Raw genomic sequence first — 25,819 nt, forward strand, 5'->3', positions numbered from 1 at the left:
CACCCATAATTACCTTTCAGAATAATATTTAGGCACCTCAAATAATGATTGAGGGAAAAATTAAATGGTGAAAGGTTTCATTTCGTTCCAATAATTCCTGGATTCTGATAAGATTGAGACGGCTGTCACGTGCTCATGCTTGCTTTTCACCCAGATGTGACACACAAATTAAAGGCGTGATGCACATGCAGTGATGGAAACCATTTTGCCATGAAAGTGTGAGTTGTTTTGCCCAGTGCCAGTGACTTCATCTGAAACCTCTTGATGGAGTCAAAAGAATAAGTTAAACAATGTGTAGGCATGCGGGGAAACTAGGAAAGTGGATGTCTCTGTTGATGATAAATTAAGCATGGTGATAATTGCTCAGTCACAAAGACCAAAGGGTTCTTTGATGATGGGATGTGGGTAGGCTATTTTAGAGTGCCGAGTGCTGCTGGTGTTTTATTACACAGTAGGACATGAAGATGAGGCCACAGAGCGGATAAGGATCCTCAATGATGGTGAGACATGCCCACACTAGTGGGTCAGTTGAAACATTCATCTGTTATCCTGTCAGAAACAGCATTGTTTTCTTCTAAAACTCAAAGCAGGAGCCAACGGTAGAGGTCGAACTTTTATCCAAAAGCACCAAACTGAAGTGTTTTTTTTTTTTTTTTGTTGGGCGCAATTTAAACCGCTTGTTTTACTTATTTGGAAAACAAAATATGATGGCTTCATAACCCTCTAAGTCCCCTTTAATGATTATCTGCAGTCATCCATTCCTATAATTAACGTGTTCATATAGAAATCCAATCATGTCTCACCGATAATACACATCATCTGTTCTTTCCTCAATGCTCCTGTTTGATGCGTTAATTGCACCTGTATGGTGTCCTATAACCAGCCAACAGCTCTGTTTACGGCCATCAGTCAACCAACTACACAAGTCTTAGCAGCTTGGACTTCTGGTCGGGCGCCAGCATCCTATTGGCTGGGCAGCAGTGAGGCGGAACAGAGATGAGTGACAGCCAACGAGGACATGTTGGGAGGGAGAGCGAGGGCCGTAGTACTGACAAGTTAACAACCTCTGCCTTTATTCATCATACCAGAGTGGATGTTACCTCAAATGCAGCTGCTCAGAGCAAACTGCTTATTTGTCCGTGCTGAACATGTTCGTTCATAGCATCGGATATTTTCACAGTGCATATTTGTTAGGGTGACCATGATTAGTTGCGGTATGAATGTTCATTTAGAAGTGCTGTGTTTAAGAATCATGTTGAGGTACATGTTTTAAATTGAGGGGGAAAAAAAAAAAACTTTAAGACAATAAATATCAACATTTTTGTCCCTGTGAGTCATGGCCTTTTACAGAAGAAACAAAAACAATAGCAGCGTTCAGGTGGGGCCTCCTGTCCGATCTCAGAGCTGTTTGCAGTTTCACCAAAGACATTTCTCATGTGGTGTCAGGTTTAGCTTGTAACTATATGGAGGAGGCCCTGTGCTGGCTGCCACTGGTCTGAAGTACTGGTTTATTAAGTGACAGTTGAAGAATTTCAACCAACTAAATCTTAAGGAAAAAAAAAATGTCTACACAAAAATCTTTTTTTAAATTGTTGCATCATTTTGAAATGATCTGATTATTGGCCTATGTGGACGTCTTCTTGGTCATGTGGAAATGGACAGTGAATGAGCAGCGAGCAGGAATGCGCCCAGCGGAGGCTCTTGGTGTCTACAGAAGAGGCCCTGATGTGCCACTACCTGCCCATACACATCTGTCTGCTCTTCGTCTTCCTCTCAATGGCACCCTCGTCTTAGATCATCTCCTCTTACTCCACGCTTGAGTTGCACTTGGCTCGCTTGGAAAAAAATGTGCACCGGCTCTCGCCTCTCTTCTCTCTGGCACTTTGATGTCTCAAGTGTGATTGCTCTTGGATTGTGACCGCTTTCCCTTGAAGGTTTTGACATGAAAAGCAGACTGGGCTCTCAGGTTTATCCCATGGCTAGTGATCCAGGACTAAAACAATCAACCTGCTCACTGTGGGATACTATTACCAGGGAGAGTGAGGCACTAGGCATAGGGGCTTCCTCAGCCATGAAATACACTTTTAGTCCAAGTTACAAACACATTTTGGGTGTGTTGATTGAATTATACCAATCTATGCCCCCGCTAATAGATTTTTTGTGCACACAGTTGACACTAAAACACATGCTGAAGCTGTCAAAGAATACAATGCCAGTGTGTTTGCACAGAGGTGGACAAAATTATCCAACATTTGCAATGAATTAAAAAGAAATGAGACTAGTAATTGCAGTTAAGATTGACCCTATCTGATAAGTATGATAATGTGACATGTCATTAACAGCAGAGGCACCAGTGACAACCCTTAAGCCTCACTTATACTTTCATTAAATATTAAATATGTGCTCATTGCTGTTCCAGCCTGAAAATTACACCACATAGATGAATTCCCATGACAGTGGAGCTGACGATAATCATCCATCTTTGCATGACATTTGGCAGAACTCTTGTTTTATGAGCTGAGGGGCTATAGTAGTGGATGAGAAAGAATAATAATGTGCAGTGTTCACGATCACCATTATATCAGATCTTATCACTATCAGATAGTTAATCCTCTTCAGCTGTCAAGGAAAAAAGAAAATAGATAGTCTTCATCATTAATTAAGATTTCAGCTCACTGAGTGTTTTTAACGCAACAATATTCCAAGATAAAAGATTTAATCGGGTGACCCTTGATAATAGCTTCTCCCTGACAACATTTCATGTGACCGTTTAAATCTATAAAATTTGATTATCTTATAAAATAAGCGTGGTTAGGCATATTCAATGTATGGCACAGTCCCCCCCCCCCATTCTAAAGTGACTATCATTAATCTTTATGTAAACTTAATGTACTGCATGACAATGTGAAGGGCTTCTCATTGTGGTGAATCTTCACGGAGCTGTGACATAAGAAAACTGCTCCCTTCACTTTAACAGATATGTAAAGAAAGTCTCTTATTTAGATGAAGTTACTTATTTGAAAATATATATATATAAAGATGTGGCTTTTCCGACCTGCTAAAGCTGTAGATTGATACAGAGCTTCCAAACTAGCTGTGATACCATGCAGTCATACCTATCATCGACCATCAAACTGCACATTTTCTCTCAAGTGAACGTCAAACATCCATGAGAAGTAACAATCAAAGAAAAGAAAAAAAAAAAAAGCTTGTGGAATATTTTTAAGGTAGATCCAAAAGCTAAGGTGCAGATTTTTTTTTCCTTCTTTTTTTTTAAGTTTGCGATGAAGAAGTACAAGCTCAAACAAGTCAAATTCAAGCTAAAGACGTGTGAGGGACATCTCATTTGTGACTTACTAAACCCACAGAAAATGCACATTCTGTGGCTGCAGGTGATGGCCTTTTTAGTTCTGGATCTCCAATGTTGCCTTGTCATTCAGTGTGCAGAAATACCAACACAGCCTGGCATTAGCCATTAACATTGTTGTCTTAATGCCTCCTTCAATTATCCACAAGCAGGTCTTTTGAGCAACTACTGTCAGAACCTCCCCCTCTGGTTTTCACCAATTTTGTCCCCGATTAACTGGATCAATGGGCATTAAAGGATCCAGGCACAGACAAACACAGTGGTTTGGGAGTGGGGAAAGGGGGTCTTCTTTCAGACAGACCAGAAATCCCTGAAACTATGTGTGTGCATGGGACAAACGCTGATGGCTATTCAGTCATGAGTCCCAGCACACATGGTGTTTATTTAGCTACAGCTTGAACCAGACACTTGTAATCTGATTTCCGCCTGTTTCTTCCTCCCTTGCATACTGATGCCTGCACAGATAAAGAAAGTTTAATAAAAAGGCACTTTTAAAGTGTTGCAAACAAACCAACATGTTAGTGGTACAGATTTTCATCAGAAATGAGTAATTATTTTTCAACTTGAAAGAATTCCAGTGAAGTTTGAATAGCTTTTTACCTAAAGAAATAAGATTGGCCTCTCAGATACAGAAATGCTGTTAAAATTCTGAATCATTATTTTGATTCATTTTAATCAGATAAACAACTTTTTCTGCAAACCACTTTACCTAAATATCCGCTTTCAGGTTTCTCTTAAGCTTTAAAGAAATCCAAACTGCTCACTGGCTAATCCTGACCTCCTCATTACCTCCACGAAGGCACCAATTTTGGTGTTTGAACAGGTGCAGATGAAAGGGCCACACAGGTGAAAGAGCTGGACTCCTCACTACGTGCAAAGGAATGACCATCCCGTGACTCACCTGAGCTCCGACCAGCTGCCTTCTGCAGAGGTCCACTGTCAGATCAAAGCCACGTCAGCCTGCCTGGTCTGTGGTGACAACACTAACAGCTTGATGTTTTCACAATCCGAGACAATCAGTCAGCCAGATACGTTGTTGGGTGATACGTATCCCTGGATTAATTGACACACCTGGGTTTAATTCACACAGACGGAGCTGGTGCTTGCCTCATCAGACATCCGTCAGCGCTAAGCTACAGCTGCCATGCTCAAAGAAAAACAAAAAGTGTCAATAATCTTCCTGTCTTGGCTGTTAATGTGTTGAAGTGTACGCTTTGATCTGACATGGAAAAATCCTCCAAGTGTTTGGCAACACTTTGACATTGCATTGCATGCGTTGCAGCAGTGGCAACAGCATTTTACCACTTATTGCATTGTCAACAAACACATGGTATTACACTAGTGTTTTAGTGTAACTAGAGACACGGCCCCACACTTGCTGGTTTTCATCTAACAGTTAGGTTTCAGAAGGAGAGTAAAAACCCATGTACCACAAACCAAATCAGGCAAGAGATTTCGGAGGCAAGACTGCAGACTGAATCGGTGTAAGAACTAAAGACAATGAATACTGAGAAAGTCTTTTTCTATGTAGATGACGTCTTTCAAATGTTTTCCTTCTGGTGTTTTTTCATTCATGTTGTCACCAGCGATGTCAAAATTTATAAAACCAAAACAAGTTTTCCCAAGGGAAAATATATTTTTATCTTTATATTAACTATTAAAACAGGTCAGATTATAGCTGTTAGAATAGCAGTCTTATAACTGAACATAATTTTTACCATTAAGGGTTTTGCTTAAATCAATACTATGTAACATTTCTACCTTAAAATAACAGTTTGAAAAAAATTGTGCGGCTAGAATGAGTTTTAATAATACGAATGGCCTGTCTCTTATGCCCTTCGGGGCATAGGAGTTGGAATAACTGCGCTATGTAACTTTGCTGGACCGGCCCTGGAGCTGAGCGGAAGTACTTCGACTTGCTTTCTGGCACACCTACCGCAAAAACAAATAGACCCCTCTCACGCTCCCAGGTATAAGGCTAAGCTAGCGCAACATTGTCAGTACGATCATCATGGCAGAGGCACCGAAGAAACAGAAGAAGACGTTGACTGATGAAGCAAGGAAGAGAAAGAGATTTACGACAGTGTCTTAACCGTACATTACCTCCAAGCCTGTAGGGGGAGCTCCATAATGGGCTTTTTGAGAAGTTACATAGTATTACTTTAAATATTCACTTTTGGTTTAGCAAAGACTGGCAATTTCCTATACTTTCTGTTTAGATTGTTCACCTTAACTTCAGCATGTTTCCTCAGGATTTTGCTCAAGCATGTGAAGAAAGTTGGATCAATTGAACCGATGTACATTTACTGTACAAAGACAGGAAAATTAAAGCTTTTGAGCAGAAGCAAAAATGCTTATAAAGATTTTTTTTGCTTCAAATTCTTATGATATATGCTTAATTCTTATATGATTTGTCTTGCATACCTGTACAAGAAGGAGGGACTGGAGATTGATACTTGAAACATGTTTGGACATAAAACCCTTCTCTGAGGCTTGATATCTATCTAAATGGTATTGCTCATATCAACTATTGGTGCCATAATGATGTCTTTAAAACTTCTTGATTTAGTATTTCATGAGAGAAGTTGACACATTTTGTAAGATTGTGTATTGTGTTATGAGATGTTTTGTAGCCTGTCACTCGTGCCCATTAGTAGCATTAGACTTCATGTTTTAGACCCAATAGCTACATCCAAATGCATGTTTACATGACATCACGTTAGTCCAACCAAAATTGAAATTTGAAAAATTGGAGAAAACTGCCCGGACTCACTGTGATGGCAACACATGCACGCACCTAGGACCAAATGTAGTAAAAGCTACAAATACATAAAGGACATCAAGGAGTAAGTCTACAACAATAAAGAGTTTTTCAAGACCTAATTTGTGTGGTTTAATAGGTGGATTTGTCCTGTCATGTAAAAGTGGGATTCCCGTTACACTAGCATTAATCATTATTGCTTCAAAAGTTGGCAGGATGCAGTACTCTTAGTGTCTCTTAATTTTCCAGAGTCTTAGTCCTCTGGAGAATTAAACTTCACCTCTCAAAACATGGTAAAATGAAATCGCAATAAAGCAAGCATCAGGTTAGTAGCATGGATTAAAAACATTAAATAAACTCACAGGTTTATCACTGTGTGTGTTTATCCTGAGACCTGCTGTTCAGGGTCTGCTGCCTTTGTGTTTACCTTCATCTCACAGAACTGAGCAACTGTTTTCATCACGTCTCTGTTTGCAGCAATTTGGTCTTACGATATGTGCCAACAGTTAAACTGGTTAGAGTGCTTCACGCTCATAAACCTACCATTAGTCTCACTCACTGACATTTCAGAAGCCAAAGATGTTGCAACTTGTCCAAGTTAGGCAGAGAGAAAGAGAGGTTTTGTGCATATGCATGATGTCAGGAATAAATAGTTTGGTTTATTTGGCATCCAGGAGAAGCTTGATACTATTAATCCGCCAATAGATGAGCTGCAGGTAGGATTTATCATTTTAGCCCTATAAGCTCAGTCCTGCTGTCTGTTTGGATGTCATGTGACTGGGAGAGGAGGGGGAAGCTAAGGTGAGACAACCTCCACCACTCAAGTTGTACCTTTACTTTTCAGGGAACACCTTCTACCTGTGCTGAGCAGCTGCAGCAACAAAGTGGATACATCATAGCTGTGTTATTCCCCACTTGCTCTCACCCTGGACGTTGGGATGCATTTCATCATTCCCCCGCCAACCTTTTAGAAGTCTACCTGGCCCCTTTTAACGGACCAACATTGAGTATTTGACTTTAATTCGTGTGGACATGTTTAGCTCAGGTCAACTGGTATCAGCGCTCCTTCCTGCAGTTTTTCATTCCCCTGCAGCTCACTTTTTTCCTGCATTCCCAACAAGACTGGGCTCTCCACCTCAGATCCTGATCCCGGGACCCTTTATTAGCTATGAATCCCTGAGGAATTATTTGCAGCCAGAGCCATGCAAGGAGGCTTTGCTCTTGGCCACACAGGCGGTTGGGATTGGACCACTCACAGAGAGCATAGGTGAGTTCAAGCTCCAGCTACTTTGGCCAAAATGAGACTGATTGTATGATACTGGAGTAGTTCAGAGAAAGTCCAGCCAAACTGGCACTCTCAGCTTTTAAGACAGTCTGTGAGCACCATCTGATTGTAGTGTAAATGTTTACAAAACTGACTAACAGCTCGTAACTAACAATCAATTATCAAGCGGTGTTAAAATGGTGGTAATGATTGCTGCACTAATTACCCAATCTAGAGCCATTAGTTCCCTGTCACCCGTTGGCAATTGTCTAATTGGTGCTTGTGCTGGGCTTTCCAGATGAACAGAGGCCAGTGAAGCAGCGGCGTGCACGAGCCAACTACAGCAGCTGGCAGCTGGAGGAGCTGGAGAAGGCATTCGAGACCACCCACTACCCGGACATCTTCATGAGGGAAGCCCTGGCCCTCAGATTGGATCTGATTGAGGCCAGAGTTCAGGTAGTTGGAGCACTGAACTCTTACAACTCACATCCAGTTTTTATGATGTGCAAATGGAGCTCCTCGGCCCTATTGTGTCTTTCATATCACAATCAACTTGTGATGAGTGAATGTAAATATGATTTTTCTTCATGCAGTCTTTTCAGTTTTTTCAAGATTTCAGATTTCCTTTAATATGCAAAGTTAAAAGGGTCAATTTTTCAAAGCTTATATGATTTATCTTCACTTGATTTGCATCGCTTGAAATGGAATTTCTTATTATGTTACGCTAGACAACTCGGGTAAAGTTCTAAAACAGACAATCAACCAGGTGATATTTTTTTATGCATTTTCCCTTCTTCCCTGTAGTGTCGTCCCTGTAGTGAATATTTTTCCTTTTCTTATCCAACAAGAAACATTTTAAAGGATTATATAATAGTTCCTGCAGAACTTTCTAAATGATTAAATTTCTTAATTATTTATACACTAATTGTGTTCTTTAGGGTTATTTTATTCATTTATTTGTCTACAAATATCCATAAAAAGTTGTTTTTAGGAAGTGGTCTAAAATTGCCCAAATATCTCAAATATTTTTGAGCCGTTTTGAAGAAAAAATCAATCACTTGTAGTTTAAAATCATGTTTTTTCATTAATTTCTGGGTGTCTACCTGCAATATTAACTATTATTTGCAAATTATTTCCAAATAACTTTTTTTTCATCCCCTAAACTTTCTCAGTAATCGTAAATTTGTGTCTCACCCTCAAGACGAAGAAAATTTCTCTCTATATATGTAGATATATCTCACAGGGGCCAACACATGCAATCAAAATACCTTTTATGCTCACACTTACGTAAACCTACACACATTTCATTCCATATTTATGTTTATCTTTTATGTCTCTTTTATTTGTTTCAAGGTTTGGTTTCAAAACCGTCGAGCCAAGATGAGGCGGCAGCTGAAACTCCAAGGCCAGCTTGCACGGCCTCATGTGAAAAGAGACAATAATGACACATCTGATAAATTGAGCAAGAGTTTCAAACAGACGGAAAATTCTGATGGCGAACATTGGGATAGACAACAAGAACGAGAGACCTACCCATGGACACAAACTCCTACTTCAGTGCCGAGCGTGTGTAAGCAGCCTGTGACCCCGAGGCTGGGGAAGTGGGAGCGGCCGGAGGGGCCGAGCTCAGAAGAGCTCCGCTCCTGCAGCATCGCCAAGCTGCGGGCCAAAGCCAGAGAGCACGAGGCCGAGATTAACAGCACTGTAAACATGTCAGGAGGCGACTTACAGACACAAACACAGGAAACTGATGCCATGCACAGTGACTGATCATTTTCCTTTTTCCGCTTTGTACAGATAATCATAAAAAAAACACTTGAAATGGTATTACTGTGCTGGAACTGTTTTTAGCTTTCATTAACAGAATAGTTCTGTCTATACAGTCATGATGCATTATTTCCTTAAATATATAAAAATCCCTAAAAATCCTTTTTTTTTTTACTTTATTGTCCATTCCTACAAACTTCTTTTTTCTAAACGTATTTCATGACATTTTCATAATATTTCTGTTTAAAATAGAAGTTTTTGAAGTTTCAGTGGTTGACATCTGTCACTTTGTGTCTGTTTGATATATAATCTAACACTCTGTACGTATGCACTGCTCATGTCAGTTTTTTGTTGTAAATGTCATCCTCACTGACTGAATGGTGAATGCTCTATGCTGGGACAAATGGCAAACGTCGACACCCTTAGGGCACAGCTGATATAGGACACAGTCAAGTCATTTTCAAAAGATTTCACAAATGACATCCCTGACCTCTTGGGTTACAGTCACACACAGGCAGGATGTCTGCATGCAGACACACGTCCACACAGGAAACAATGGAAATAACTGAAAAATGAAATCATGAAGACTGGCTCTACGGTATATTCATGACAAATGTCTATTTTCATTCAAGTTCAATGCATCTAATGGTTTTATTTACCAGTAGTTGGTTTCTTGGTTTCATCTTTAGTAGTACAACAGAAGTTTTCATCTTTACACGGCTATAAATCTAAAAAGAGAGGAAACAAAGTGATTCAAAGGTTTATGAAACTGAACTATTACAGTTACACTTTTAAAGTTAAACTTAACATTATATTTTGAATAAATTAACAAATTAACAAGTGTCTTAGAATAAATTAGGCAGACAGGTATTTTGTTTAAGGGTGTGCGCCGCTTCAATTCTTGTTCAAGTCTTGTGTAAAGTTTAAACTTGCAGTCTTTCAACAGTGCAGTGGGACACTGCCCCCTGCTGGGCACGAGAAAGTCCTCACAGATAGGGGAGATGACAAAGTTCAGACAAAGCAATGTGTGTCTTTACTGCATTCATTTAAAAGATGTAATGGAGTCATACATTTCTTATTTTGCCGACAGCAGTTGAAATCTTTCAAACGTATTTGGGTCTGCTGACATTTTCTGAACATGTGACAATAAACAATTCAACAGTATTTATGAACTGTTTAATGAATGGGGTCAGAGTGGGTTGCTTACATTTCAAAGACTCAATTTCAGCTCCAGTCTCACACTAATTACATTCACTATGTCACAGGTTTGAACTCTTCCTGATGAGGCCAGTGGGTCACGTTTTATACGAGGCTGCTTTTCAAAATGGGTCAGGGAAGCACATTGAGCGATTACGTTTCCTGTGGCGGCGGTAGGACTCTTCATAATCAGCTGGAATTGTGAAAGTTGGTTGAGAAAATAAGTTTTTGCTAAGACTTTGTCAGACATAGTGAACTGAGCTATTTGGACCAGTCTCCATATGATGATGGTTGGCCTCAATTAGTCCACAATTAGTCTGCAAACGCAGAAGAGTCAGATAAAAAAAAAGTGCATATCATAGATTCTGCTAGCCATTCTCACATAAATTCTGATAGTTTTACACTTCTGAAATCCTGCAACATATTTCCTCTGCACTGGAGGCTAACAGATAACTCTCAGGAGGCATCAAATTAATCTAATATGCCTGTTCAACCTTTATAGAAGTGACAGCTGAAGCTTTAGTCTACAGATGATTTTCAAAAAGGCCACCATTAAGACATATCAGGCCTGCTATACACTCATCACTCATCAGTGAACTATTGGGAAATTAGTAAAAAATACTCAACAAATCTGAGTAAATTAAATCAGGATCAGTCTGACTGATGTCACACAAATCCAGATAGCTACAGGAGACACCATGATAGACTAATAATTAACAAGACATTTAAAAGGCAGGGGTGGGGTTATTTAACTCCACCTATATGGATTAAAATATCTGGCATTAGAACATGAAAAAGCCTAACTTTGGCCTACTCTTATGGACGAGTTTTTAATCGACTGTCTTGAATGACAAATCAGCAGTCGGGGTCAATTAGTGTAATGAGTTGAGAAACGCACACACACACACACACACAGAGATCATCAGTGGCAGCTTCTCTTCCCGGAGAGGCGGCGGTCAGTCAGGTAGAAGGAAACAGGACGCAGCTGCGGCGCCGCAGTTCACGGACAAACCCCGAACAAAGACGATTTGTTTTTATTTCTCTTTCCTCTGCCTCCTCCGCGACGCTCAGACCTCTGCCTGTTGCACACTTGCTCTGCACGGAGGCAACTGCAGCCGTGTCTGTGCAGCTGGAAGCATGGCTGCCATCAAGGCGTTGGAGCAGTGGTGCAAGCTGCAGTCTGAGGGCTACCGCGATGTTGCCATCACCAACATGACAACTTCATTCAGGAACGGAATGGCTTTCTGTGCGCTTATACATAAATTCAGACCGGATCTGATGTAAGTGTTTCACTATGGGGAAATTCTGATGGGGTTTGGTTGAGCATATTATTCTTCTGGGCAGCCTGCTTTGTACTCTTGAGTAACTAGTAGACATTTAAACTATATGCATTTCTAATATGTTTATTTTTTTCCAAATAATGAATTGATGCTCTTGAAGTTTAGCTTGGGGTGTTGGTTTAGATGTTTCTTCTAAGGAACTCCATTTTGTAAAACAAAGATGATGCCTTGAAAATGTCACATTTCTTTCTTGTATGAATCCCATCTTGGGTTTAATGAGGTTTCCACCTAAATGTCTTACCCTCTCTGTTCATTATCTGTGTTCTTCCCAGAGACTATGACTCCCTCAGAAAGGAGGATGTGTTTGAGAACAACCGACTGGTAAGACGTGAAGTTGTTCAACCTTTGTCTTACAGACTGAGAATAGACTTCACTCTCCAGCTGCAAAAAAATTGATCGAGCTCCAAACACCCACTTTATTAACCTCGGGTACATGATGGCACAGGCAGCGAACGCGCAATATTTGTTCTCTTTTCTGGCATTTATGTTGCCGCTCGCTTTAATATTTGGCTGTTTCCATGTTTTAACAGCACAGCAGTTTCAGCTGGATCTCTATTCATCCACACTCCTAAACCTCTAACTATTTTTTTATGCTTCTGTTCACTTAAACTCATTTATTTAGTTAACCTCTGCATGACATGAGCATTCCCAGCAGAGACCTCTCCATTATTTAGTCCTCTACCACCATTCCAGCTTCCTCTGAGTGGTAGGGCCCCTGCAGAGTGCTACAGTGTGCATGACCTCCTTGTTGTCTTGGATGGTCCTGGCAGTGTCAGCAACAAACCTGAGCTCCATCCTATTATATCCCATTCATTTTGAATGAGGTTTGCTGTCATTTGCCACTCGATCCACATGACGACGGTTCACTTGAGCACACTGCTGAAGTACACTTCTTGAATGCAACACAGGACTAACAGATTTGGGGCCAGAGTAGCATGTTTGAGCAGGTTTAAGTTTTGAGCTGTCCCCTGAGCTGAAATATGAGACCGTAGTAATTTACACCCTTCTATATTTCATGAATAGTATCATGTTTTTTTTTACAGGAGGTTACTTCCTGAGTTGAAAATGTGCTTGTCTTTGTGGTAAAACCAGCTTTTGTGCTCTTCTTTTAGCACACTTGGTATTCAGTAAGGCATCTCTTTAAATTTAATGGACCCGTCGAAGCTGATCCCAAACAATGCCCCGGTATCCTGCTCCTTCCATCCTCTTTCTTATCCCTACAAGCTCACAGGAAGTCTGCAATTCATTATACAGCCCTTTTCTGACCTCTGTGAACAGTGCCACAGAATAATGCCATCCTATTTAAAGTAAACTGCATTGTCTGACATTTTTACACATGCTGTAATAGCAGGAGTCTGACTTCCTGGTGTATACGATGTTTATATGTGCAAAATTCACTTTTTTAAATTCTCTTTCTGTTTAGTCATACTTAAAGATGTCATCTCAGCACGACTGTTGTGTAAACTTCCCAAACTTTTCTTAAGGCTTTTCAGATTGCAGAAGAGAAGTTGGGCATCCCAGCTTTGTTAGATGCAGAGGACATGGTGGCTTTAAGGATCCCCGACAGACTGAGCATTCTAACTTATGTCTCCCAGTACTACAACTACTTTAAAAGCCGGCCTGCAAGTGAGTTAGTTACTCAACTTCCTCCTTTTTTTTTTTTTTTTTTTTTTTCCAGTTCTAAGCCTTCTTGGACATTGAAAAGGTTGAGGTTCCCCATTCCTCTCATATTTCTTGGTATATTTGACACAAACGGTGTTTTACTTGTCCTCAGTGGGAGGTGTGAAAAGACCAGCAGAGGGCTCCAAGGAGGAGCCATCGAAGAAAAATCTCCCAGTGGTTGCCAAAAGCTTTGTTTCTAAAACTGGCATTGAGAACTGTTTACCTTCAACTCTCACGACTCACACCTCGCCCAAGTTGGCCAGAGCTGCTGCTCAGGTTGGTGCCTATTTTTGACAACACATTATCAGGCAGCTGAAAAAATGTCTGTCCTTTTTAAAATGATTCTTTTTTTGTTTTGCACATTTACCTTTTTAAATTGATCATATCAAAGCAAAAGGAGAACGTTTGTTGCCTTTTTTCGGTGAGTTTGGTTAAAAAAAATGTCTATCCTTTCTGGATGGTGTGTTGTCTCTTACAGAAGACGGTTTTGACTGACAACGCCAACAAAAGCAGCACTCTCAACAGCAAATGTTTTTCATGCAAGAGCCATGTTCATCTAGTTCAAAGGCACTTTGTTGAGGGCAAGCTTTATCACAGAAGTTGTTTCAAGTAAGATTTTATTTAGTCCTGTATTCTTATGTGTACTGAGGTTTATTCAATTAATAACAGAATTCAAATACATTTCAATCAGATGCAGCGAGTGCTCCAGTGTGCTTCATACAGGAAGCTACAAACCCGGGAAGAATCCAGACACTTTTGTCTGTAACGCCCACCAGAACGGTTCCAAAACTTCCTCCGCTGATGCAGGGATCCAAAATAGACTGACCAATCCAGCTGTACAGCCAATTGGTGCCATCCAAACCCAGCTGGCACAACGTCCTTCTTCAGTGTTGTCAGCCCCGCTTAATGTTGCTCTGAAGCCAGCCAATCCTGATCCACCTTCCCCGTCCTGGACAGCCTCAGCCCAGAAGACGCAGGTGGCCCGGCAGAAGTTTTTCCAGGCTGCGCCACAAGTTACAGAAACCTCAACAGGTACCAGGAAGCCTACAGAGCCATTAGAAAAGCCAAAGGTCCCACTGAGTCCTGATGATGAGAAGAGCAGAGCCAGATTAATGACTGGAAAGAAACTCGCGGAGGCAAACTGCAACAATAACAACAAACGCCCCTTCACTGTCCGATCTGCAGAGAGGCGGTGAGAATTGTTTCTTCGTACAATCTGTGGCCATGAGTGCTGACTGGGTTGGGTTTTTAGGTAATGCTGATCGGGTTGACTCTCTCTCTGCAGGTTTTATGATGATCCAAGTTCAGTGGACTTCCCTGGCTTGAGAAAGGATAAGTGCAGCCAAGGCCCAGCAGGAAACTGGGCAGGACAACCTACCTCCAACCAGACAAACAATAAGGAATCGCCATGTCTGAAGACTATCAACAAAGACGACACCAGGCCAACAACTGTACACAAAACTGCCAAAGGCAAGCTCTACAGAATTGATTCCACTTCTTGATCTACTATTTGACATTTAGCCAACATTCACCCATAACCCCCCCCTCGTTGTCTGCCTCACACATTGTTAGAAAACAAAGCTCTTTTGTCATTTTTGCCCCATTTATATAGCCAGTGCATCTGGCATGCTGTTAGCTGACATTTTAATTTTAGTCTCGCACTAATGAACTTTTATAGAACTGTCATTCTCCTGGGATGGATGTGTGTAAACGATTGTCTATAGGTTTTGAAGACAGACAGGCAATTATTGGTGGTTTTATTGTGAATGGTATCAGGACAGTTTTTTTTATTTATTTTTCTTCAGAAGAGAGAAAAGTCTTCCAGACCTGGAACTGAATTATGTTGCTTGCTAATATTAACCACATGTAGACTGGGCATCTTGCAGATTATTAAACATTGTTTGCATCTTTAAAACATTTGTGAAGGGGATGATCAGTACCTTTTTTTTTTTTTGTTTAGTAAAATTTTGAAAACGGTTAAACAAAATCCTGCAGTGATATGCAGTTGTTCCCATGAAAGTGACTTTAGAGGAGCCAGTAATGTTCTAACATCTTAGAGGCTTAAAAAATGGATGATTGTTCAAGATAACAAAAGTAGTATTCTAGTTGGATTAGATTTCCCTTTCTGATCTAGTTCCAGCTTCTCAAATGTATCGACTGGTTTCTTCATCTTGATGTGTGTAGAATTTAGTGGATATCCTGATAGAAATACAGTATATGCACGATTATTTTTCCATAAGTGTAGAATCACCTGGACCAAAACAGCTGAATTCATATCAGCGACTGTCTCATACATACTTGGAAGCAGATGATATGTCAGGGTTGTTCAGTTGGTCGGTAAATGACAGTAAATCCTACACATCCTTTTTTATTTATGATCTACTTTGGATTTTTGCTTTTCAATCATGCAGACAATATATTTTTAAAGGCATCTCCTTGGACTACCAGGACTTAGGATACACTCACAATTATTTAACTTGTATAAAATATTTTGAAATTAAAAAACTGCTGCCCTAATTACATTTGAATCATTTTTCACTGACATCCGTCTTGTCTTTCTGCAGATCCAGTCTGCCATGAGTGGCAAACAAAGTTCAAAACTGTACAAGGCCTAAAGTAAGTGTACTGAAATATTAATGGTTACTCATGCAAAGTAATTGGGAGTGCAAGGGATCACATAAGTGTACATGAAATGTCTTGAAAGATTTGCCTTTCAACATGTCTGACCTCTCAGCTTATCCACTCTCCAGAACGCAGTCTCTTCAAGTTTCCTCCATCCCTCTTATTGTTGACTGGCTCAGAGCGCAGCCCCTAACTCTGTCTCCCATCTTAACAAGCCCCAAGGAGTGCCAGGCCTGACCTTTTTCCAACTCCAACTCTAGATTTTCTCATTCTAATCAATACTGATGATTTCTCTATCACCCACCCCCCATCAACTTTTTAACATATCAAACTTTAAGGTGAAGTAGTCCATTTATTTCTTTTTTTCACTTTATGCCTAACCCCTCTGCAATCTGTATGGATACTGTACTTTTTTACATGCTCTTTCCATTGTTTCTTGCAGAGATGCTGAACCCGAAGCCTTTACTGAGCAACATGCATATGGATTCATGTCCATCACTCCGTGTAATGTCTCCATTAGTACAACAAGGCCTCCCTCGGCTCCAACAACTACAGTACCTGTAGTTAGTGTTGCTCCATTTGATTCGGTGTGCTTAAGGGAAGTCAGTCCCCAGAAACCTCTGCCTGGCTCGGAAAGTCTTGGTGAGATGCTTCTTTGCATTATGATGAGGCATTTTTCTGCCAATATAGTTGTAAATTTTAGGGAGTGTTGGGTATGAAAATGAACCATGATTTAGTCTGAAGAGAACATTACATAAAAGGATTTAACGTTTGAAACAATTTTACAGCATAATACACACGCATATTGTTTGTATACTTTGCAGAATCCGTGTTATGAGCTTCAAAGTATTATACCAATTTAGTTTGTGGCATAATCGAGTTTTACTCAGTGTTTTAATATATTAGAAAGACTGACGTCGTAGTTAAGCTGGCTTTCCAACTCTGTACATCATGATGCATACATCTTTATTTTCTTTTAAATGGAAGATGTGCCTGTTAAAACTAAAACTACGGCTGAGACTTTGTAAGAGAAATCAGTTTTCTTTGGTATTTATTTGACCACAACAGAGGTGTTGAAAAAATTTAATCTTCAATTAATGATGCTATATTTGAAGTCGGGATCAGAAAAGTGACTGCAGTTGATCTTAAGAGGAACAGATGCCATCGTAATGTTTTCATAGCTGTTGACTCTTTTTACTCAAAACCATAAGTGTGAACCATAGGGCAGTGCTTGAGGGGAAGTTAAATGGATTCTGAGGACAATGGCTGATGATGCAAATGTTTTTGAGGTGCTTTACGTGCATCTGTATCGCATGCTGAACATTTGAATCTTTGATCCAAAGTTTGTAAAGCTCCGATCTTTTTTTTTTTTTTTTTTTCTTTCTTAGGCTTTAAACATGGGAGTCACTCACCTGTGAAATCCCCACCCAGACCACCATCTATGGACTCTATTAACTCTTCATTGGCTGCTTCAGCCAATCCCGGAAATCCTTCAGGTTGGTTTCCACCTGTTTGAACCTACACATATATGGCGTCAGCTCTGTTATTGATTTCAAATAAAACATTTTTTTTTTTTTTTTAACGTGAATTTTGTCAGATGAAATGATGTGACGGTACATTTCTGAAAAGCTGCCATGAAAGGACTATCTAATCCCATTTTATCTACCTCTTAGCTGCTAAAAAGGGAAAGTATTTGTCACCCACCAACGCCTTCAAGACTGAAATGAGGTCACCCTCTGTAAGTTCCCTCCATTAAGTCTCTTAAGAGATTAATTAACAGCTCTGCAAATATGCTTTCGTTACATTCCCAGTTAAGACAAAAAAAAAAAGAAGAAAATGGATGACCTTCTTTACGTTGAAGTGGCCAAAGTCAGAATCTTGAATTTGAAATAATCTAGACGGTGAATGAAGTTATTTTTATTTTACATCAGGTGAGGTCTTATCATGTTCCAGTGGAGCAGATTGAAAAAGAGCTGAATGATATTGAGACAAACTTGGCTCAGTTGGAGAAGGAGGGTGTTGAGCTGGAAAAGAAGCTGCGCAGCTGTGAAGAAGGTACGTTTCACTTTACACTTCTCCTACAACTCGCCATTTCTTTCTCACGTAATCTTTAGTGTGTTGACATGAACGGTTTGTCAAACGACTCGCCTTCAGACGGCAGACTGCACATCTCCTCAGCTGTGTTGGACCCATTCATGGAAAACCTTTTTGTTTCACTCTGTAGCAAATTTCCATAAATTGCACTGATAAACCTCGGAATTGTATGCAGTAATTATCAGTGAACAATATGGACAGTCTTCCTCTTTGCTGCCTGTTAAACAAAGCCACTTTAAACCGGGGACCTTCCATGGCCAAGTCAAGTTTAGGGTTGGCAGACCCCTGCGTCTCCATGTTAATGGGTTATCAATTTTAAGCAAATGGTGTCAAATCATTTGCAGTAAATTATTTAAACTAATTTATTTTATTTGTGTGGACTGCTGTACCTTAGAGTTGTGTCCTGGTTACCTCACACATTTATTCACCATCAGCCGGAGGTGTGTGTGTGTGGAATTACCTGCCATCTCTATTACAGTTTCTGCTGCCAAATGAGGTGAGAGGCACAGCCAGCCCACAGGGATGTTGCCTCCCCTTTGAGGTAGTGGGAGTAGGGCCTGATTGCTTTGCTCAAGGTCAACATGACTTGGGTATAGAAATGTGTGTGTGTATATATATATATATTCCACTTGATTGCTTAATAAATATATTTCTGCGTCACACTAAAGAAGCCAGGATGTACAGTTTTTTGGCCAAACCTTGACATCAGTTTCACACTATCCAAGATCACGTGGATTTGTGGTCTCAAGATCTCTTGAGAAAATTAATTAATGGGAGTCACTCACCTGTGTTTGTTCTGACTTTATTTTGTCTTCAGCAAGTCGCATGCAGCCCAACGGGCAGAAATCAAGGGACTGACTTGGGTGTAAGAGAATATTTAGCTTATTTTCCCTTTAGAAATTGCTGACTTGCTTTTTCAGTATGTTTGTGGGGTCGTACTTGTACTGTGAAGTGTTGTCCAAGTACCTTTTGGACTGTGCTTGCCCAAATCTGAGCAGATTATATATCGGAGTACACTTCAGAATTCATCCAGCTGCCTGTCACATCATCAATGAACACTAGTAACCCCCTAGTAGCACTGGATACCACACGTGCTTAAGAATGACTTGTTTCTCTTGCATTGAAAGCTCCTTTAACTGCATATTCTTGATTCAAAGCAGTAGCCTAGAAATGAAAATGCCACACCGGGATTCAACTCCAGACACTTTACCTGCTTAAATGATGAAGACTTTTGGAAGGAATGGCTTACATCTGTTCATGAAACTGCTTTAGGATCAACTCTGACTATTTGATCACCTGAAATAGAGGGTTCAACCCATTAAAAGCTGGAAATCACAAACCCTTTTCCAACATGGCTGCAAGTTCTCCTTAAATTAAAGTGGAAAAATCAACCAGATTTGATTAAATAAGGGTAACATGGATACATTTAGGTAAACAGTTAAAATGACAAGTTCAGTTTCTCCAAATACATCAAAAACCTACTTTGTTCCTACAAATGGAATTAATTTCCCCTGAATTAATTAATTTATTTTTTTAGAAAATAAATTTTTCTATTTAGTAATTAAAACTAATCTTAAAATAAAGTGTCTGTGCTGTAAGCGGATGACTGTGTTGTATGTTGCTGCAGAGATGAGTGAGTAAAGTAATTGGGCAGTTTTTGTAACATCTTGTTCGGTGACAGAAGATAGTTGGTTTAATATAAATATTTAGAATTGACAACTGACTTGGCTCCAACTCATCATTGCTGCCCTCAATAAAAAGGATGATGTAGTCCTGGGAGGTGAGTCACCTGTGATCTTTAACTGTCTTAAAAAAAAAAAAAAAAAAGTTTGTTCACCTAATATTGTGTAAATCCCACAGTCAAGAAAGCAAATGGATGATATGAAAATGAACCAGAATTGTGAATGCCATGTTGCTGTCTGAACACTGAGAATTCTTTTCTGCAGGATCTCATTAGCTCAATTCAAACGCATTTAAATAAGTTCTGTCGTAAGAGTCTCTCAAAGGAGAACCTCAGTGATTGTGTGTTGCACTGCTGAAAATTCCAGAATATTATTGTGCAGATTCTCATCTGCGATCCGTTTTTGTCTCAAAATGTTTTCAGAGGGAGAGGGGGACATATTGATGGACCCGCTGATGGTTGAATGGTTTAACCTCATTCGAAGAAAGCAGTTGTACATTAGGAAGGAATCGGAGATTGTATACATGTGAGTTTTACTTGATTTGTTGCTTAGAACTTGGATGTGCATTAAGACTGTTAAATAATCCAACTAATGAAGTATGTTTGCTTTCCTCAGACTTCTCCTAGAGTCTAACTGACTTTTTATTCAGTTATATAAAAAATAAAATCCACATAATATGAAGTTAGTTTTAAATATTCCCACTGTGGCATTGATATTGCCACACCAAATACTCTTTTTGGGATTATTTACACTTTTGAGAGCTCTTCCTTTTTGAAGTTGTTGATGAAAGCATATCTCAGAGCCAGGACTCAGGAGCTGGAGCAGCAGCAGCCAGGAGTGGAAGGGGAACTTCGCAGGCTGTTGGAGAAACCAGGTAAGGGAGCACAAAAGCAGACAACCTGTTCACCAACATGCCCGCCAACTCTTTGACGCGTCATTGCGCCTTCCTTATATCGCAGATCATTTAAAGTCCAGAGAGGAGCGACAGCGGGAGAAGAAGCTGATGCAGCGACTGATGGAGATTGTTGACGGCAGAAATGCAATTGTAGAGGGTCTCGATGAAGACAGGTTGAGGTAACACGATGAATCTTGGATTTATTTTTTACAACGCAAGGATGATCATTTTTTAGGAACTGTAATGGGTAGATATGTAAGGAAGAACAAATGGATAACTACGGTTTAATTTTTGGTTCATTTCAGGGAAGTAGAAGAGGACCAGCAGTTGAACAAGATGATGCAAAATCTTGGTGAGCGTTATATAAAATGTTCTCCTTTTAATTTGAAAAAAATCTTTTAATACATTTATATTTTCTTAATTTAATTTTTATCTTTATTTTTCTGGGAGCACAGGCGTGAAGAAGGCCAAAAATAAGAGGAAGTCGTCCATCTCAAAACTGTTCAGGCGAAGAAGTAAAAGACTGGTTGAATGATGCTCAGGGGATTGGTTTCTCTTATTAAAATGATATTTTTATCACTATTACTTTTTCAAATTTAAACTAAGGCTTTTTTTTATATATTTAACTGCTGCAGTACAAAGTGTGCAAATGAACAGTGAAGGATATCAAACCACGAAGCAGGGGTTCACAAAATGTTTCGTTCACTGTTTTGGTTGAAGGCTCGCCTTAAGTTTTTTTTTTTTTTTTTTTTTTCCCAGTTGTTTTTACTGTTTGGAAAAAAACATTAAATTGCCGTACATGACAAATGCTGCAGTGAACATCCCTGTATTGCAAGAATAAATTTCCCAATTTGTTCATATCTTGTGTAAAGACACTCTAATCATAGAATGATTGGCATGAGGAAGCATATTGATGGATTTTTAGCAATATTAAGTACACTTGGTCAAAGAAATGTATGGCAAATTTTAAACCAACTATTGTGATATTTGATTTACGGGGAGGACTCTTTTATTTTGCACAGGTAAATGGAAATGAGGAGTATAATTGTGTCATCCTTTTTAAAGTGTCTTGATCCAAAATTAAAATATTTCAGTATTTCATAATGTATTTGAACAAAATTTCCACCAAGGTTTTAGAAGAGCACTGACAATTAAGTTTGAACGGCTGTGGGGTGTAAAAGCAAGCCACACATGTTGCAGACCGCGACTCCACTCTCACACTGTACTGTAGGTGGCAGCCTGGGTATGCTGTATCACAAGGCACAAACTTGGAAATCCAATTTGCCACAGTGCAGACAGTTAATTTCTTTGCTAATTTTATAAATACTGCAAAAATGTTCAGCTGTGCCGATGCAATAATATTATGTGAAAGAGGATTAGGTAGAGCAGTAGCTTATGGCTGGGGAGGGCTTATAGACTATAGGTTGAATTGAGCTCTTTATCTTCAAACCTGGTTTAATTAAACATTACTCTTTACTAATATCTGCATCAGAATTGCTCCATACCTGAGCTGTTAAAATGTTGAAACGACATGGGGAGTCACTCATCTGTGAAAATGGCTTTCTGTAGCGTTTGAGGAATGTACTGTAATGTTGCATCTTTGAAGTGTTATTGAATGGTATGTACTCAATCTATTTATAGTAATTTAAAACTTCAATAAATCCTCTAAAGATTTGTGTGCATGCGAGGTTGAATCATTTATTCACACAACTTCTAGGGCACACATCTCTGCATTTACATAGATTCGCACACTCTGAACAATTTCGTCTTACAAGCTTCACCAATGATTGTATCAGTGACTGCTCTGATCAGACATCGCCCTCAGTAAGAAACCCAACAACCACTTTTGAGTTAAAGCTGTGCAGTGATCAGAGATGTGTGCTTTTAATAAAGCTTTTGAAAGACTGTATCAAGGATTCAGTGGCGTCAATATATTGCAGCTACTTACAAGCGACATATCCCTCATTTTGAGATGCATGAAATTGTGATCATGAAGTTGGAACACAATCTTTCTAGCTGAGCAGAGTTGGGGTTGATATTGGTACAAAATGCCATGCGTGATGTGGGTGACAGTCGAGACTGAATGTGTGATATTAGAGTTAATTAAAGCTTTGCGCCCCATCTACTGCAAATGCTTGCACTTCTGCAATTAAGAATCAAAGGCAAGGGCTTAGTGTCAGGGGGGTGTCTAATACATGGTTTTAACAGGAATGGGACCTGATTTGCCAAGCTCCTAGCGACAAGCATTAACAACAGCCTCAAATTAGAGGGACATTAATATTCATAAGTAAAACAATTCATCCTGTGAATGTGTGATGAAATGGAATCCTCTAAGGTGAGCTCTTGTGTCCAGGCTGCCATCGTTCATTAAAATATGCCATTACCCATGAAGTGTTTAATCTTTATGAAAGGGTGGTAAAATCAGTTTGAACTGCTCTGACAGAAAGGTGGAAACTTTAATATTATTCAGGACCTGAAATAATGTTAATCCTGTATATTTTCTTCAATCTGATGGTAACAATATGTATATAGTCTTTTGCCTTTGTTTGTGCATTGACATTAGTCTTTTAGTGCTTGTGATTTAGCTGTTGTTCACTTCCTTTTGCAACACAATCTAAATTGTGTGTGTGTGTGTGTGTTTTGTCTTACTCCTGCCCCTGCCAGAGTCTCTGCCACTAGCCTGTAATTATGATCCTCGAGGTAATTTTATCAGGCTCATTAGCTCTGATGAGTAAACGAGAAGCGTGCTTATAATTTATTGGTCATCCAGGCTGGAGATTTTATTCTCATCAGAGAGATCATAATATTAGTATAGAAAGAGATATACTGTACACACAATTCTGTTACAAGGCTCATAGAGCAACACTGAGGCCAAGATTTGTGACTTGAAATCGGTAATTGCTCTCTGTATGGATAGTTGTGCATTTGCTCAAATTATTTCCATAGATGTCTTTTTGATTCAGGTAGGATTTCAAATGAAAGCTATTGTTTGCGTTCTACTGACTTGTGAGTTCATCTTCCTGCACAAAATTAGATTCTCTCACCTCTGCAAACAAAATTGCATTGTTTTGTTCCCTGTTCAGCGGAGATTATCCATTTTCTGTGTCAGAGAATGTGTTATGGGAGCGGTGTAAATGTGCTCACAATTTTCAGTGTGTAGAAATTTGCATTGAGGGAAAATTATGCATGCTGGCTAGTGGAAATGAAATGTATAAAGTGCATGACTGGTAGACTTGACAAGTGCAGCTTTCATCCATCTCAAATGAATAATTTTCACTTCCCTTAAACATCCTTAATCCAACCATGTTATCAGCCGGCATGCAGGATTCTGCCAGACTTTCTCCTTAACGGCACAGCAACTTTCAACTTTCAAGAGATTCTACACTGCAGTTGCTTACCAAACGGTCGTAGGGACTCACTCTTATCCTTTCCTGCTGGTTTTGTGGATCAGTAAAATTCCTTCAAAACACAATATACACATAACACAAGTCTTAATAGATAGCAGAATGTCTCACTCTACCCTCCTCTGTGCCGCCTCAGAGGTTGACTTAATGCGTTGTATTTTACCTCTGATTCACATTGGCAGCGAACTCAGAGGATGGTGTCTAAAAAAAACCTATTTGCTTGGTGGCCCTTTGTCCTCTATTTCAAATTTTGGTGACAGACCCTTCCATGCTCCCATAATATGGGTTGGAATTTCATATGACCGTAAAGGGATGGAGGAGGATATTTATGGTAAATTACTCATTTACAGCATTTTGACTTATTTTTAGGGACATCTTCTGGCCTTCTTTTTCTGAAATGCATACTAGTGAAGATGCTATACTGTGGGGAAAAAAAATCCCGCTCAACATCCCAATTCTTCTAATTTATGCACTGTTGCATGTTTTCTAAATACCACTGACAATAAACAATGAAATGTGTAATTGGTGTTTATACTGCTAATCCATGTGATAGCCTCTAATATGAAGGGGTTACCTGGCTATTTTCAATATCCTCTCTCTCAGAAGCCACGGTTTGCGATAAGAATATTAACCTCATCAATTTCAGGTAACTTTCAACGCTTTAACATCTTGTCTTAAAGACCTATGTGTTCGCAGGAGTCTCAGCCTTGGCATTTAGTGACATTTTAAGCCTTTTAACAGAATCCAGACAGGGATTTGCCGTTTCCTCCAAAGGAAAATAATTTATATCCTCCTTTCTGAGAAACTGTGGGTAGAGGGATTAAATGCACCAGAGAGATTTGTATGTGGTGCAAGTAAAACAATATTGTGACTCAGTTAATACATTTCCCTCTGTCTACTTTCATGCTTTGAGGAAGTCAGGAGCTGTTACTCATCAGGTTGAAGTTAGCTTTGATGCTTTGCTTGTTGAATTTTCTTATTTTCAAGGTTTTTAGGTCTGAGTGATGATAGTGCTGTGCATCTGAACTCCTCTTATAAATGTCTTATTAGACGATTCACAAGGCAATGAAAAATCTGACAAATTATTTTGGATTCCTCCCAAACTCTCTTAACCCTCTGGTCCACCCTATCATCCTTACACTTAAAACATAATGATGCCATATGCACACAAACTCACACAAAAAACATCCCTGAATAACAGTTTGGACACAAAAGGACTTCACTGCACGTTGGATGGGTTGTGGGCTGTGTATCCGTCTGTGTGTGTGATGGCTGCTGTGTAGTGGAGACATGCAGGCTCTGTTCTCTCTGTGGGCAAGCAGCTTTGATGCACTGCCGCTCTTATCTCATGCCTGGCAAGGTTAATGAAGTGGTGGCTCTTTTGGAGGAAGTAGAAATGGGATGAGTAGCAAAGACCAGAGGAAGCTTGGAGATGAAACGTCCAGCTCTTAGCAGCTGTAAGTGGCAATTTTTGGTGAATTACATAGACAATAAGAAAAAGGGTTGTCATCCTCTTAAACACAACAGTCTTGAGGAATGGTTGATTGCGAGTCTTTCAGCTTTGTTCATGTGAAATTACATTAACATTCATGCTTCACTTGTAACTTGATCTCTCAAACATTTTCTTATAAGGCCATGTTAGAGTTCTTATACCACATTTCAATCACTTTTAGGCTTGAATTGTAATCATGTGTAGACCAATGGACAAAAGAACAGCATCTTAACACCCACAAACTGACTTTTGAAATGCTAAACGGAGTATGT

At 39.6% G+C, this 25,819-nt stretch overlaps 2 protein-coding genes across 2 annotated transcripts; both read left to right on the forward strand.

Annotated features, from left to right (window-relative positions):
- The first annotated feature begins 494 nt into the window (after nucleotides 1–494).
- Nucleotides 495–9,162, forward strand: LOC142371889 (visual system homeobox 2). Its single transcript, XM_075454632.1, has 4 exons — nucleotides 495–500; nucleotides 7,137–7,395; nucleotides 7,691–7,848; nucleotides 8,746–9,162. The coding sequence occupies exons 1-4, from the start codon at nucleotides 495–497 to the stop codon at nucleotides 9,160–9,162; spliced, it is 840 nt and encodes a 279-aa protein (XP_075310747.1).
- Nucleotides 9,163–11,338: 2,176 nt separating this feature from the next.
- micall2a (mical-like 2a) lies at nucleotides 11,339–22,251 on the forward strand. Its single transcript, XM_075453863.1, has 17 exons — nucleotides 11,339–11,636; nucleotides 11,969–12,017; nucleotides 13,181–13,322; nucleotides 13,471–13,634; nucleotides 13,837–13,967; nucleotides 14,050–14,550; nucleotides 14,644–14,828; nucleotides 15,923–15,974; nucleotides 16,423–16,622; nucleotides 17,369–17,476; nucleotides 17,654–17,718; nucleotides 17,912–18,035; nucleotides 20,179–20,281; nucleotides 20,557–20,630; nucleotides 20,716–20,830; nucleotides 20,957–21,003; nucleotides 21,107–22,251. The coding sequence occupies exons 1-17, from the start codon at nucleotides 11,494–11,496 to the stop codon at nucleotides 21,184–21,186; spliced, it is 2,283 nt and encodes a 760-aa protein (XP_075309978.1). The 5' UTR covers nucleotides 11,339–11,493; the 3' UTR covers nucleotides 21,187–22,251.
- The last annotated feature ends 3,568 nt before the right edge of the window (nucleotides 22,252–25,819 follow it).

Source organism: Odontesthes bonariensis, chromosome 21, assembly GCF_027942865.1.
Source record: "Odontesthes bonariensis isolate fOdoBon6 chromosome 21, fOdoBon6.hap1, whole genome shotgun sequence".
NCBI lineage: Eukaryota > Metazoa > Chordata > Actinopteri > Atheriniformes > Atherinopsidae > Odontesthes > Odontesthes bonariensis.

What these genes read in the sequence shown, in the direction of transcription:
- LOC142371889 (XM_075454632.1), top strand. An exon ending in ACCACTCACAGAGAGCATAG is followed by an intron (nt 7,396 to 7,690) that starts GTGAGTTCAAGC and finishes TGGGCTTTCCAG; the next exon opens with ATGAACAGAGGCCAGTGAAG. An exon ending in TGATTGAGGCCAGAGTTCAG is followed by an intron (nt 7,849 to 8,745) that starts GTAGTTGGAGCA and finishes ATTTGTTTCAAG; the next exon opens with GTTTGGTTTCAAAACCGTCG.
- micall2a (XM_075453863.1), top strand. Translation starts at nt 11,494, where the DNA reads ATGGCTGCCATCAAGGCGTTGGAGCAGTGGTGCAAGCTGCAGTCTGAG. An exon ending in AAATTCAGACCGGATCTGAT is followed by an intron (nt 11,637 to 11,968) that starts GTAAGTGTTTCA and finishes TGTTCTTCCCAG; the next exon opens with AGACTATGACTCCCTCAGAA. An exon ending in GAATCGGAGATTGTATACAT is followed by an intron (nt 20,282 to 20,556) that starts GTGAGTTTTACT and finishes AGCATATCTCAG; the next exon opens with AGCCAGGACTCAGGAGCTGG.